A 13,657-nucleotide genomic window follows, 5' to 3' on the forward strand; every position below is an offset into this window, starting at 1 on the left:
TCATGACATTCATTTTCCATTTGGCGATTTTGCCGGCAATGCCTTCATAACGTAAACGTCATTATAGGGAGCAGATTTTTCTCAGAAAACAGCGAAATAGCCTTCGTGGCGACGAACCGCGGGAAGCAAACCGCCGCTGCGACAACACAGCAAAACCAGAACACGGGGCAATCATCATGGAAAAAGCTCTTTATTAGGTCTGAAAAAGATTGAAGAGAAAATGATTTGGCGATCGTTCTATCAAGACCAAAAAAGACAAGGAATGTTAATACCTAAAATGACTCCAAATCAGTGAAATTAAAAATGGCATACATTGATGTTAAGGTGCATACAGAATATAAAAACTCCCAAAAATAAAGAGGAATGTCAGTACAATGCAATTCTATATTGCTTAAAAGTTAGAAGCAAATTTTATTTTTTTTCCATTCTTATCATTTTAAGGCGTTAACATACTGCAATGTGTCAAATATGTCGTCCAATATGTCGTTTTGTTGGTTTAAAGATGTACGTGAGAAACAACCAGAACAGGACAAGTCATTGTCCAATCGATTGTCTTTTCATGAAAATCTCACATTAGGCTTAGTCTTCTCCTTGTGAGTCCTGTTTCATGAACGTTTCCTGCAGGACAGAAAGGCAACAATCTCAAGCAGGGAATGTGGAGCGGCAGCATCTATGAGGCAATTGCTCCTCCAGTAGATGGAAGCAAACAATAGCAAACGTTTGGGGAAGAAAAAAAAACATAGTGCTGTAAAGTCAGCCACATAAGGAACGGCAGTGAAAGAAGTCCGCTTGACAAACGTTGCTCTGGTCTGAAAAAACGACAATCTTAACATGATGAATGTTGTTTATTGTCACTCAGGTGCCCCCTAAAGGGCCTTTTTGGTTTTGCACTCTAATTTGCTATTGTGTACAAGTACAGACCAATCATTACTCTCGGATCAAACAGTTGGTGCCGCAATCTTGTGTCTTTAGAATGCCACGGCAAATTCCAAGTCATTACCTTTCGTCGCTGTTCCATCGGCATGCCGCCGGAGTTGAGAGCGGCAATCCGGTTCTCAATGTACGACACCTTAGAAGAGAAAAGAAAGACTAGAAATGCAGCTGCTTGGATTGGAGGTGGGAACAGGTCAAGGTTTTCCTCACTTGGGTCTGGGCGTTCTGCACGTCGGCGGCGGCTCGGGCGATCTTGTCCTCCAGCTCAAAGAGTAACGCTGTCGAACCTTGTCGAAAGCTTGACTTTGAGCCTTCCCCTTGCCATTTATCCTGCAGGCTTTCGATTGAACAGTCTTTCTGAAAAAAAAAAAAAAACAGACAAATACGACTAGAGGAGAAGTCCATATATTGCCGGACACGTTAATTGCGGTAAACATCAAGTTTTTTTTTTTCCTGCGTTCAAAATTTTCCGGATTTATATTGCTCAACACGGCATAAAGCTCCAGTTGTGCTGATTGAGGGTTTCATGTCCCTCTGCGGTAGCTTTGTATTTTAAGTGCAGTTGCGGTGTTCCGCCACTACGGAGGCGCCATAGCAACACAGGAAAGACCCGAAGCAACGGCTCGCGTCCTCCTTCACCGAGCTCCGGTACGCCTCCGTGTCCGCACTCGGGATGCACGATCAATATGGGAACGATGACGTCATGTCAATAAATGTTTTAATATCAACATCATTTTTTTTCACCTTGCACAACTTGTAAGTTCACTTTATGAATCCTTACCCAAGAGTTTGTGGACTCTGAGAAGAGGCCTTTATGATGTACGTTTGAAGAAGACGTGCATGTCATGGCGCACGGTCAGGATGGTAGTAGCACCTCGGCCTCAATTTGAGCCAGACCCCCCCCCCCCCGCCCCCCCCAAAAAAACTCGCTCGCTTTTGCGTTCGGCCCTGCTTGACACGTTTGCCTGTAGTGGAACATTCATCCCCGGAGGTCTGGAAGAAGCCTGTTCCACAACCAATGAGAGCTCCGAACGGTAGTGGGAACAATCTAGCAGTGAGGCAGTAGCAAAGTTTAACCCTTATGTTATCGTGTCGTGTAAAATGAAAAGAACGCGTCTCTCGTTGGGGAAGTTTCAAGTAACATCGCCATAAAGCTGTCACCGCACCAACCGCTGTCCTGGCTTTCATTAATGTTCTGTTCAAAGGATTGATGTTTTCCCTCCTTTCATGACATGCTGCACTTATCCGAATGTACAGAGTGAAATGTATACCATAAGTTGATTGATGACTCCTGTTCAAAATGGAAGGCTACTGCCCCCCCCCCCCCATTCCATCCCCCCATTTTACTAGCAAGAAAAAAAATGTAAAACAGCGCGCAAAGTCATGCCGGACCACCCAGTCGAATCCGGGTGGTTGAAGCCTCTTCTTCTGCCACTTCTGTTCCTACTCGTGTGAGATGATTCAAATCCGTGGCTGTGGATGGCAAGCATTCAACAGTCCAGCGCTACACCCATGACCATATCTCATCTAGTCATTACCAGCGATGATGATGCGTCGGATTGACCCGAACCCTGACCCTCCCTAAAATCGGATCACAATAAAAGAGCTTAAAGAAACCTTTCCCTACGCTTTGAATGAATGCCTAAAAATGTCAAAGAGGCATTCATGAAAATAAAGGGGGAAAAAAACAAAACACTAATGTCGGCCTCAAAGTCTGGCTTTTGCTTATCCGAGCAGTGTTGATGCGAATCAAGCAGGAGTTGGCGCTGTCGGGAGTAGCGAAGGTTGTTAGCCAAAATCCTAACGGCTATCAACAACCTCATTCGTCAGTTTTAATGTCTTCTTGTGTTGTGTTTCTGTTCATTGACGTGCTCATTGATTGCTTATTCAGGACTCCCCGAGGAACGTTGATTTGATTTTGCATTAGAAAGCAGAAGGAAACGAAAGACACGTCTAAGTGGAGCGCCTACAAACGTCCGGCTGTTTAATCCCTGGGGAAGATTGTGGGATCCATTCAGAGATATTTGACATCATCGTTCTGCAAACTTGAAAACGTTGCTGAAATGCGGGTGTTTCTAAAGAGCCCTACTTCAGAGTGAAATACTGATAGGAGACGGGACCACCTGACTCAAGATGGCCCGCCAAGAGAGCCTTTTTGGACGCCTTCCTCGCTCAACTTTTTGGACTCGAGCTTTGGTGCACACGCATTCTACCTTCTGAGAGTCGGTCGGCTCATTCAATCTGGGGACCAGCGAGCTTCTTCCGGGAGTGGATCTGCAAGGTACTCCGGTCCACATTTGGCTGGACTCGGCCTCGTCGGAACTCAGGCTGCGGTCGCTGATGTCGCCCGCCATTGCGATCAGCTTTCGTCTCAGTTGATGCTCCTCCACGTCCACGTCTTCCCACCCGGAGAGAGGAGAGGCGCTCTCTCGGCCACCGGGAGTCTCCATGCCCTGCAGGGAACAAGCGTCAGACGCCTTTCGGGTGGCTGGCCGCGGCATACGTATCAAGAGGATGGTTGCTTTTGAGAGAACCGTGACATCCGATTTACCTGGGAGGAGGTCGGAGTGATCTGCAGGCGGCTTAAAAGGTTCTCGATGGCTGACATTCGTCGGCTCAGGTCGGCGATCTGTGGGACGCCATCGGCGCATCTATTGTTTACTCTGAACTTTTCTTCCCGTGGCTTGAATTCGCCGAGGTCGTTTGAGTACAAACAATAAACTGCAGCCATTGGGAGCCATCAGAACCATCTCTGACGATCGACATCTGCTCCGCTATCGCTTTGTGTTCCCTTTGTGCCGCGAGGCTCGCTGTGAGACGAATTGAGCATGACACAAGACATGCATTGCAGAAAGAAGGCCTGGCTGCGCTAACGTGAGGCCCTTTTCTCGGAAAGCGCGGGGGTTTCCTTTTACGTCCCCATAAAACGTTTTTCGAATTGCCATCTGTGTGAATGCAAGTGTGGATGACCAATCGTTTATATCCATTATTACCCATGTGATTGACTGGCAAACAGTCCAGGGTGTACCCCATTTTTCTTGCCAAAAATCATCTTAAATAAACAAATAAACAAACAAATACATATTTTTTAAAAAAACAAACACTTGAAATCGTCCGTAACTATGAATGGTTATGTCGATCGACATGGGCCCTGTGATCGACCTTTCCAGGGTGTGGCCCACTTTTCTCATCCAAAATCAACTGGAACAGGCGCCAGTTGAACTCTGATCAAGACACGTGGGGTAGATAATAGATGGAAGGATCGTAAAGGACAATTGACCTGTGGCGGCTGGTTGGGGTAGTTGAGGCTCTCCTGGGACACATCGTCACGGGGTCCTAAATGAGCTCGGCAAACCGGAAAGGCCCGTCGCAGATCATCGTCCTCCTCATCATCATCGTCATCATCATCAGGGCCCAGGAAGTAGCTGCTGCCTCCCCCCCGGGGTTCCCCGGCACTCCCGCTGCCACAAGAAGAGTAGCTGAGCCCGGACATGCAGCAAGACTGAACCGTTCGGTTTTCTGAGTAGACAAGGTCATCTACGCAAAAAAACAAACAAACGAAAAAATCGTAGAAATCCAAATCATAACCAAAGATGTTTTCATCCCATAATTTTCTCGGACTCTTTACCTTGTTGTGGAGTCAAGCTATGAACAGACCCAACATCCGGAACTTTGCGTTGGTCTTTCAAAAATTGTTGGAAAACAGAAGCCATGTCGGACTCCCTTCTGCCCAGATTCATCAACTTGATGTCATCAGGAGCCAGAATCTAGAAGAAGTCGTCAGTGAGAGATGACGTTCTTGAATTTCATTTTTTCAACTTGCGTGGCAACTACATGTAAAACGAGTCAAAGTCGAGAATTGGATCTGAATTGGATCTGATTGGAACGGCAGCCATTTTGTTTTGAAGCCATTTCAGTAGAAAGTTTGGTTGCACGGTGCATACCTGGTGAGAGTATCGTCTCGATTCGGCGAAATAGTCACGGCGCAAACCAAAATCGATGGGGTCGACGGTGAGACGCCTTCTGTTTTTTTTCATCTTGCGGGAGCAGAAAATAAACAAATCATCAAGAACGTTTTTTTTACGATGAGCTCCACCATGACGACTTCCAAGATTCCGGGCTCATCTACTGTACCTGATTATAGTGTTGTGAAGCCATACAACTGTCTTCGCATCCAAGAGCTAGTGGAGAAAATATGACATCAATGCATGGATACTTATATTTATAGATATTAGATAGTATTTTTGATAGCGGGGGAGTTTTTGGCCTAGCGCCGACCTTGCCGTATGCTAGCTACATCTACAATCGCTGAGCAAAAAAATCGGATGTTTTGTCATCATCCGTCTACGATACAAGGTTAAAATTTGGTACCAGAATCCTAAAGTCAGCTTTGCCTTTCAAAGACTTGACGTCAAAACGAACGCTAAAGCTCGGGACAAAGTCGCAACAAAGTTGGCAAGACCGAGTAGTCCTTGCTCCGCCTCCGGCCGTCATCCGAACAAAAGCCGAGTGGCGCAGGTCAGCGAGCGATATGAAATTGTGAACCAAAATGTTTTCGGGAGGCTTTGCAGTACGTAGGACGGACTTACTGTGGACTTCAGGGTTGCTCCGCGTGTCGTATTTGGGATGCTCTGCGGGGAAAACAAAACAAGCAACTTCACATTGACTTTCGACGGCACTTGGCCTCATTTGGGTCGAGGGAGAGCCGGAGCCCCTCCCAGCTGTTGTTGTGACGAGAGAACCCCCGGATAGGTCACCAGGAAGCAACCACTCACACTCCCTTTCACGCACTTGGGCAGTTCACATAATTCACCCAATCTGACACGCAGACTTTGGGAACGTGCCCGAGTGCAAACTCCACGACAGAGGCAGGCAAGGGTGGAGATTTGAACCGGCGGCCTCAGAACGGCGAGGCAGGCAAGCGAACCGTTTGAACGCGGCGCCGCTCCCAAAAATCTCCTTTGCGGACGATTTAGACAACAAAAATGCACATGAAAAGCACAGCTTGCCGCTATAAGACGACACCCTGCGTGCTTTTGGAGCCCCAAGGACCACAAAAGAAAGCAGACGGCCCACAGGCCCGGCAAACCCGTGTGAAGTCATGCAAGATGCATTTAATCCCCGCAGTCACATGAATGTCTGCTGCCGAGCAGCCGGTGAGCACTGGATATTAATTTTGGGGGGGCGCGAGATGGGGGGGGGGGTCTAATTGGATTTCCATGTCATTAGTTGTTTTGCATTTTGGAGCCACTTCGCTCCGGAACCGATTTCATCCAAACAAACATTGGCGAAGTTGAGCTTTGTTCTGGGAGCAGATCGTATCATTCCTCAGCGGACATGTGACCGGACGATCACAAGGTCCGCTGAGCAAAGCCCTGCCAACCGGCGCTCGCTCCGCATCCTCCCCCCCCCCCCCCCCCAATCGTGTGACTCAGTTCCGAGCGGTACCGGCGCACAGCTGCATCTGCACAATTCACTCGCGTCTCGATGATCTCACACGGAGACTTGATTTACACGCTGTGGCGTGAAGATTTATTTGGACGGGCTTCCACAAATTCATCGGCACCGAGTGGGGAGAGGATGAAGAAATGACAGCTGGCGCGTTGTCCAATCGACAAAAAGGGAGTTAAAGACGCCAGAGTCATAAATTCTGCAAATCTCTGTCACTGAAGATCCCAACCGCAATCGACTCGGTGCGTCTTTATTAACATTGCATCATCATCTGCAGATAAATACCGAAGTACATACACAGTAGGTGAAAACTCTTACTTACAAACAATAAGCAAGTGTTTGTAGATCCTAAATTCCCGCCACCGGTTGGTCCCGAGTGGCGAGAACATGCGATCTTTCCAGAGGACGGGGGAAAAAAAAAAGCTGACAGAGACCCCACAAAAACTGTGGCTGCAGCTGCGAGGAGCCAGAAAGGGGGGTGTGGGGGGGGATGATGGAAAAGATTAAATCCCATCAGAGATTTGGCAGGCCGCTAATGTATGACATATTATCCCCCAAAACCTCGACTCCATGTCACAAGATTGAAGACGCTCACGCAAATCACTTTGTTTTTTTTGGGGGGGGGGCGGGGGGGTTTAGCTCCTTGAGCAGCACCATTAAACCCCTATTAGGTTTTTCTTTTTGGGTTGGTTTTTTTTTGTCTGGGATTTACCTGGAAGTATGTATGGCTGACAAATGCACAAATGAATTCGATTTTGCGCCATTTGTCATGGCGTCGACTCGCCAACAGTTCTACATCCAGCTGTTAAATAATGTCCCGCATCGGGGTTGTCTCGTTGCGTGAGTGAAAACAGGCTCCCCTCCACATCTTGTGCGCTCGCCCACAGAAGAACATCCGGGGGAGAGTCATGGAGAGCAGTTGAGCTCAACCCTGTTCCCTGCGTGTCCTGTGGGCCAGGAAGGGTTGGATCGTTCCCCAGAAGCGGACAAAACTTCACGTGTTCCATTTAGAGCTGCTTGGAGAGCCCACGGTTCTACACAAAACACCCCCAAGCCAAAACTGAACCCTACAAGTGGGATCATTCTCTGCAACGCAGAAACTGTTACGACTGGCGAGCAGTCGGAAGAGGCTCCGCCTCCCGAACCCCGAACAAGATCAGTGGCAGAAAGTTGATGCTGATTGATACAATTACAACAATCGAGCGGCGCGTCGGTTCTCTTTTCCGCTTGCCAACTGCCTCCCAAAACGCACCGACTTTCATTGCTGACTGCCAAATATTTCCAGCTGCTGAGATTCAGTCTCTGTTCTGAAAAGTCGTAAAAGTGTTTGCCGAGAGCGCCACTCTTTCATTTGACTTCCCGCACATTTTCACACGGATCCGCCATTGCAACGGCGATTCGATGAGCTGCGTGTCACTCAAAAACAAATTCACTCTCGCGGCGAGCCCGCGATTGGCTCGCAACCAGTCTTGGGGGCGTGGCTCCCGGACAGCTGGGAATGCGTGGCTCCAGCCCACCTGAGACCTTCACGAGGGCAAAAGAAATGCGATGACTCACTTGCATCGTCATCATCGTCATCATCAGAAGAGTACGCGTGTTTTCCACGGAGTCTCTTGAAGAGCGATCGCATCACCTTGGCGCTGCCAAAACACTTGAAGCGCATTCGCATGTTTTTGTGGTACCATTCCAGGCTGCCAATCTTAAGGACCCTTTCGGAGAAATCACAGAGGGGGCGGGGGGGGTCACAAATAAACAGAACGACGGGTCAACAAGCAAACGGAAGAAGGCCGCAAGCGCCGTGTGCGGCCTTTGTGCTCAAATTTGATGCTGCTTACGTCTGTGGTTTGTAATCTTTCATCTGAAATGAGCTCGACACTTTCCAGAGATCTGATCAGTCTTGGAAGGCAATGGAAATTAAAAAAAAAAAACGCATACAGAATACTCACCAGAAACACGTTACCTCTGTGAAGTTCACTTTGAGAAGTCGGAGAAAAAAAAAAAATAGCCACCAGCTCCAGTTTATCCCCTAGGCACAATTTTGGCACCGGACTCTTGCCCAAAACGCAACAGGAAGTGGTAGCTTTCATTTGCAATTGTGCTTTTATGATGTTTAACGACATTGCAAGATGGAAACAGAGCACAGACGACAATTTTTCCCATTGTCGTGCTTGGGGGTGGGAGGGTGGGGGGTGGGGCAAATGACCAGATTCTATCCCGACAAAGGGCTTCTTCACTTGGCAACGTTTCCTACCTGGCCATGTGACAAGGAGCGCACACCCAGCCGAGCTCCTTTTTGTTGTAATGGCTGCAGGCCCCGCAGATGGGCAGATGACAGTCCAGGCATCGGCGCTTCTTGTTCACCAAGAACTTGAACGCTTTCAGACAGCCAATGCAGTGAGACTGCGTCAAATTCGCCCAGTCGGCCAGCATCTCTCTTTTACAGTCTTCTAGCTCAATCTTGGTCTTGAGCTCTCTAAGGGAAGAACATCAAAGCAATATTGAATATTTGCACAAAGGGGAGGTCAACCCCCCCCCCCCCCACCCCCAAATTTCCTCACAATATATCCTGTGTAGCCCCCACTAGTCTAAACACGGCATTCAGATTAATATTAAGTTTGTGGGAAAGGAGGTAAGTGGTAAAATGCATCCTTTGCTGTCCATCTCAGGGAGCGGCCATTTTCCCACCTGAAAATGACATCACAGTCGGTCGAGCTCAGGTAACAACCAATCGTGGCTCGGCTTCAGAAAACAGGTAAGTTAAGGATTGATCACGACCTGAGCCCTGAGCAACTGCGATCAATGTCACATTCAGGCGAGAGCAAGTGGTAAAATGGCCGCCTCCTGAGATGGACAAAAACACTCTTTCAAAACTTGGTGAATTTCCAAAGACGTTCATTCCCCTCAAAATTTGCTTTAATAGTCATAATAAATACCAATGAAGAAACAAAGGGGCGGCCCGGTAGTCCAGTGGTTAGCACGTGGGCTTCACAGTGCAGAGGTACCGGGTTCGATTCCATCTCCGGCCTCCCTGTGTGGAGTTTGCATGTTCTCCCCGGGCCTGCGTGGGTTTTCTCCGGGTGCTCCGGTTTCCTCCCACATTCCAAAAACACGCGTGGCAGGCTGATTGAACACTCTAAATTGTCCCAAGGTGTGAGTGTGAGCGTGGATGGTTGTTCGTCTTTGTGTGCCCTGCGATTGGCTGGCAACCGATTCAGGGTGTACCCCGCCTACTGCCCGAAGACAGCTGGGATAGGCTCCAGCACCCCCCCGCGACCCTAGTGAGGATCAAGCGGCTCGGAAGATGAATGAATGAATGAATGAATGAATGAAACAAAGGAGATGCGCATGATGATATGTTATTGTCTCAAGGGACTTGATACAGACACTATACAAATAAATAAATCAGGCATATGAATTCTCATATAGAAGACTTTCATTTCAGAAATAAAAAAAAATCCTAAACAAGGGACCCAAGCTAATGTTTTATCTAGTATGAATGAAACTGTAAGTCTACCGGTTGTTTTCTTCCCTCCAAAAAAATCAAAATAAAAATCGAGCTGTGCGTCTGACAATGTTCAGTGTATCTAATCCATTTGAACCTTGCAAATACTTTGAGTAAATAACCGCGAGGCACGTCTGGCAAGTTGCTGTTTGCGCCACAGTGAGGCTTTATACTGAGAGGTCTCGAGACTTCAAGCAAAAGTCCTACACCAACAAACACATCCTTCCTTTCCCTTAGTTTGACTTGGCGTTGTTTCTTTTATGAATGACTTCAGCGCTTTGAGCAAATGTGCCACGACCTGAAGCAAAATGATGCCCATGACCGTATTTTCACGACCAAAAGGCGCACTTTAAAAGCCTTAAATGTTCTTGTAATTGTGAACTTGCCTATCTGTTCACTTCACAGACAGCAGATGAGGACTTGGATGGATTTGAGGACGAGGATTGATCCCAAAATAACTTGAGTACGTAGCTAAATACCCGCCGATTTGGAAAAACAGATGCTAGCGTGCATGCATGCTATCGTATTTTTTAAGCTAGGTTTTACCAGTGCCTGCGTCCAATAATACGGCGCGTCTTGGGTATGCGTTTAACACAGAAATAGCACTTGTAACTGACACTAAGCCTTTTAATACGGCCGCCGTATAATCGGGAAAATATGGCATTCAAAACGTACTGGCCGTAAAAGTGAAGGAAGAGAAGAAGAAAGAAATCGGGCAACTAGTCCCAGAGATCAAACATGGGCTTGTTTGGCGGAATCTGGCAGGACAACCAAGAAGGAATGAGAGGATGCTTGTTTTTCACTCCGGCTCGCATCATGAGATCATTGTCCAGATCAATAGGTTAAATGAAATACACTACTTTGTTAATATGCTGCTAAACCTCAGCAGATTTGGCTGCTGGCCATGAACCATCCTGTAATTATGGCCTAATGTGAAACATCCCGCACAAATTTGGTCAACAAGACAAGATTCAGTTATTCAAATGAGATACGTGCGGCAAGCAACTTGTTTCTTGTTTCCAGGCTCAGTGCGTTGGCTAGCATTCGTTTTCAAGTCAGTTCGATTCCGTTCGTGCCAGTATCGGATTGGCTTTATTATTTAGGCCACTTGATGTTCATGGCGTGAGGTCAAATCCTTCTCTGATGTTTTTGGGGGAAAAACTAACGGCCTGCCCGATGCAGTTAAGGAGAATGATTGCGTGGTTGAATACAGAGGTACGCTCGTAAACGTTTACAAGATGTGAATATAAAAATATATAAAGATGTGAATCAATGGCAGCTTCTTCCAGTGTTTTAAGATATCGTTGAAAAGAAGTGCTTTCAGTAAATTTGGGGGGGAAAAAAACAAGACAAAATTGGGTGATCTGAAACCGAATGGCGAGTCAGCCATTTTTGTTTGAAACAACCATTTTGGTGGAAAATTTCCTCAGCCTCAGCACAAAATTTGGTGGAATTATTGGACTCAAGTTCCAAGACCTGTACGAACAGGAAGTTGGCCATTTTGGTTTCAAGCTCTCGGCACCACCAAGAGCGCCATTTGCGCATTTCAGCGCCAGAAGTGAAGAGACCGCCTGTTCGACACTTTCTAACGTTAATATGTGATTTAAAGCGGCGGTCCTCAAACCCAGGGCGGCGGACCGGTACCGGTCCATGGGTCGTTTGGTAACCGGGCCGCAGAGAAAGAATAAATAACTTCCATTACTTATGTTTTATTTATTTCACGCACTGAAATGTGTTTTATTTTGAAAAAATACCAGAAACTCCGTTACGTCCGTCTACAGTATGTCACTCTTGACAGAGGTCAAGGCGCGCTTCTCAGTCACATCATAGGTTACCGCTAAAATGAAACCCAAGACCTAGCAAAATGAATAAAAAAAACCTAACGTCTTTGGAAAGTTTCTTTGGGAAGGGGAAAAGGCCGTAAAATACGTATATGTCTCAACGGGAGATTCCCACGCACCAATCCCACTCTGCATAACATACGGCGATGGTAAGCTGTATTTTTCATGCACTCTGTATCTTATTTTGAAGGCAGGTTTAAATGTTACCATAGCGACCAGAGAGGGTTGTAACCATATAGGACGTTCCTCGTGTCAAGATTCGTGTTAATCATTCTGTTTCGGGAAACACCACCGTTTACATGCAAGTTGCATCATATTATTTTGTTGTATTCATCTTTCACACCTTCAAGGCCGGTCCCTGAAAATATTGTCTGACACTAAACTGGTCCGTGGGGCAAAAAAATGTGGCATCCAGCCTTTTTTTTTTTTTTGCTTCACTGGCTAGCCTGCGGAATGTGAGGACATCAGCCAAACGTTCACTTAGACTCAAACAGCTGTAAAGACTTAAGCAACAGATTGTTCCCAGACAAAGTGATGCTCTCCCGTGTCTTCTCTGCACAGAATGGAAAAGTGCAAAAAGTTCTCTCGGGAAACTGTACCGGTGCGCCACTCTTATCCCCCGTGTATGATCCAAAGCAGACTCCAAGGAGCGGGCGGGCACGACATTGATAATGTGAGTAAAACGGTGACAAATCAGCTTCTGGTGGTGACAGAAGAAAGTGACGTGACCTCATAATCGTGTGTGACGAGCCAGGAAATTATAACAAAAAGTCAATAAAGGCCGTTTATGATCAGACAACCATCTTGAGCTTCTATTCCTCGAGTAAGCCGAGAAGGATTTCTTTGAGGCGCACTGAACTGGCGTCTCGATCGATCTTTCCAAAGATTTTTTGCGACTTGAGATGCATATTGCCCAAAAAGTCCACCAGAGCCTCTCGAGCATCACGTGGAAATGTGACGGCGGAAATGGGCGTGATGATCAGACATCTGATTCCAATTTGGGACTCCCAGTCAAATTTTCAGATTGCTATTTTTTTGGGGGAGAGCGACATCGCAAGTCTTTCCAAGCGAAGAAACTCATCCAATGTTTCCCCTTCGCCCATCCTCTTCCGCGTATCCGGTGTTGGTTTGGCGGGCAGCAACCAAAGCGGAAAAGCCAAGACTTCTCTCTCCCTAGCCACTTCGTCCATTTCATTCCGCGGGGACCCCGAAATGTTCCCAGGCCAGCTTATGGGACACGGTCTCTCCAGCACATCCTTGGTCTTCCCCAGGAGCCCCTTACCCGGAACACCTCGCCAGGGAGACTTGAAAAAGGGCATTCTATCTCGTTGCCCAAATCGCTTCGTCTGGCTAATCTTAATGTGGGCTGAGTTTCTCAGCCCCTCGCTCGGGTTTTTCCCAATCGGAATTTGATGAGGTAAAACGGTGCATTTTGTATCCAGTTTCTTACCCAAGCCTGTCTTCCTCTTTCTTCCTCAGGTCGAAATCCCGCTGAACAACTTGCCACACGTGTGCAGCCTCATCGTAAGTGAGCTTGGAGAGATCCAGCCCCTTGCCGGTCACCGTGCCCTGCATTCCCGTGACTCGGCCCTCGGAGGCCCGCGTCACCAGCCCGTCGGCTCTTTGGTTTCTGGAAGACAGAAATTGAAATCACAAACCATCTCCTAATATCACCCCGAAAGGTGCGTGTGGTATTTGAACCAGCCCCAAATCAATCTGTGTGGTGGGTGGTGACACGCATACCTTTGGGCTAACCACGAGACTCGGCGCAAAAACACAGCGCATCAAGAACAAATCCGTTGGAACCGTTTTAAATGGAGACGATGCAGGGTTGCCATGTGCCAACATGTTGAAAATGACAATTTGAGTGGTAACGGGAAACAGCCTTCTTTCAACATTTGTTTGCTAAAGTAATGAAGACTGCAATGTG

At 47.3% G+C, this 13,657-nt stretch overlaps 1 protein-coding gene across 2 annotated transcripts; it reads right to left on the reverse strand.

Moving 5' to 3' along the window:
• Window positions 1-174: 174 nt before the first annotated feature.
• mlphb (melanophilin b) lies at window positions 175-13,318 on the reverse strand. Of its 2 annotated transcripts, XM_052081577.1 has the most exons (13): window positions 13,178-13,318; window positions 8,636-8,857; window positions 7,942-8,093; window positions 5,523-5,564; window positions 5,068-5,114; window positions 4,878-4,970; window positions 4,562-4,700; window positions 4,214-4,470; window positions 3,485-3,562; window positions 3,147-3,386; window positions 1,144-1,290; window positions 1,001-1,069; window positions 175-618 (listed from the first exon to the last, which is right to left on the reverse strand). In XM_052081577.1, the coding sequence occupies exons 1-13, from the start codon at window positions 13,300-13,302 to the stop codon at window positions 580-582; spliced, it is 1,650 nt and encodes a 549-aa protein (XP_051937537.1). In that variant the 5' UTR covers window positions 13,303-13,318; the 3' UTR covers window positions 175-579. The 2 variants fall into 2 exon arrangements, with proteins under 2 accessions (XP_051937537.1, XP_051937538.1); XM_052081578.1 differs by lacking the exons at window positions 8,636-8,857; window positions 13,178-13,318 and adding an exon at window positions 8,220-8,314.
• Between the last annotated feature and the right edge of the window lie 339 nt (window positions 13,319-13,657).

This window comes from Hippocampus zosterae, chromosome 12 (genome assembly GCF_025434085.1).
Source record: "Hippocampus zosterae strain Florida chromosome 12, ASM2543408v3, whole genome shotgun sequence".
Lineage (NCBI taxonomy): Eukaryota > Metazoa > Chordata > Actinopteri > Syngnathiformes > Syngnathidae > Hippocampus > Hippocampus zosterae.

Coding starts and splice junctions, on each gene's coding strand:
- mlphb (XM_052081577.1), bottom strand. CDS start 13,302: ATGCAGGGCACGGTGACCGGCAAGGGGCTGGATCTCTCCAAGCTCACT. Junction 5,565..7,941: donor TGACGATGATGACGATGCAA/GTGAGTCATCGC, acceptor TTTTCCCCGCAG/AGCATCCCAAATACGACACG. Junction 4,471..4,561: donor TAGCTTGACTCCACAACAAG/GTAAAGAGTCCG, acceptor TTTTTTGCGTAG/ATGACCTTGTCTACTCAGAA.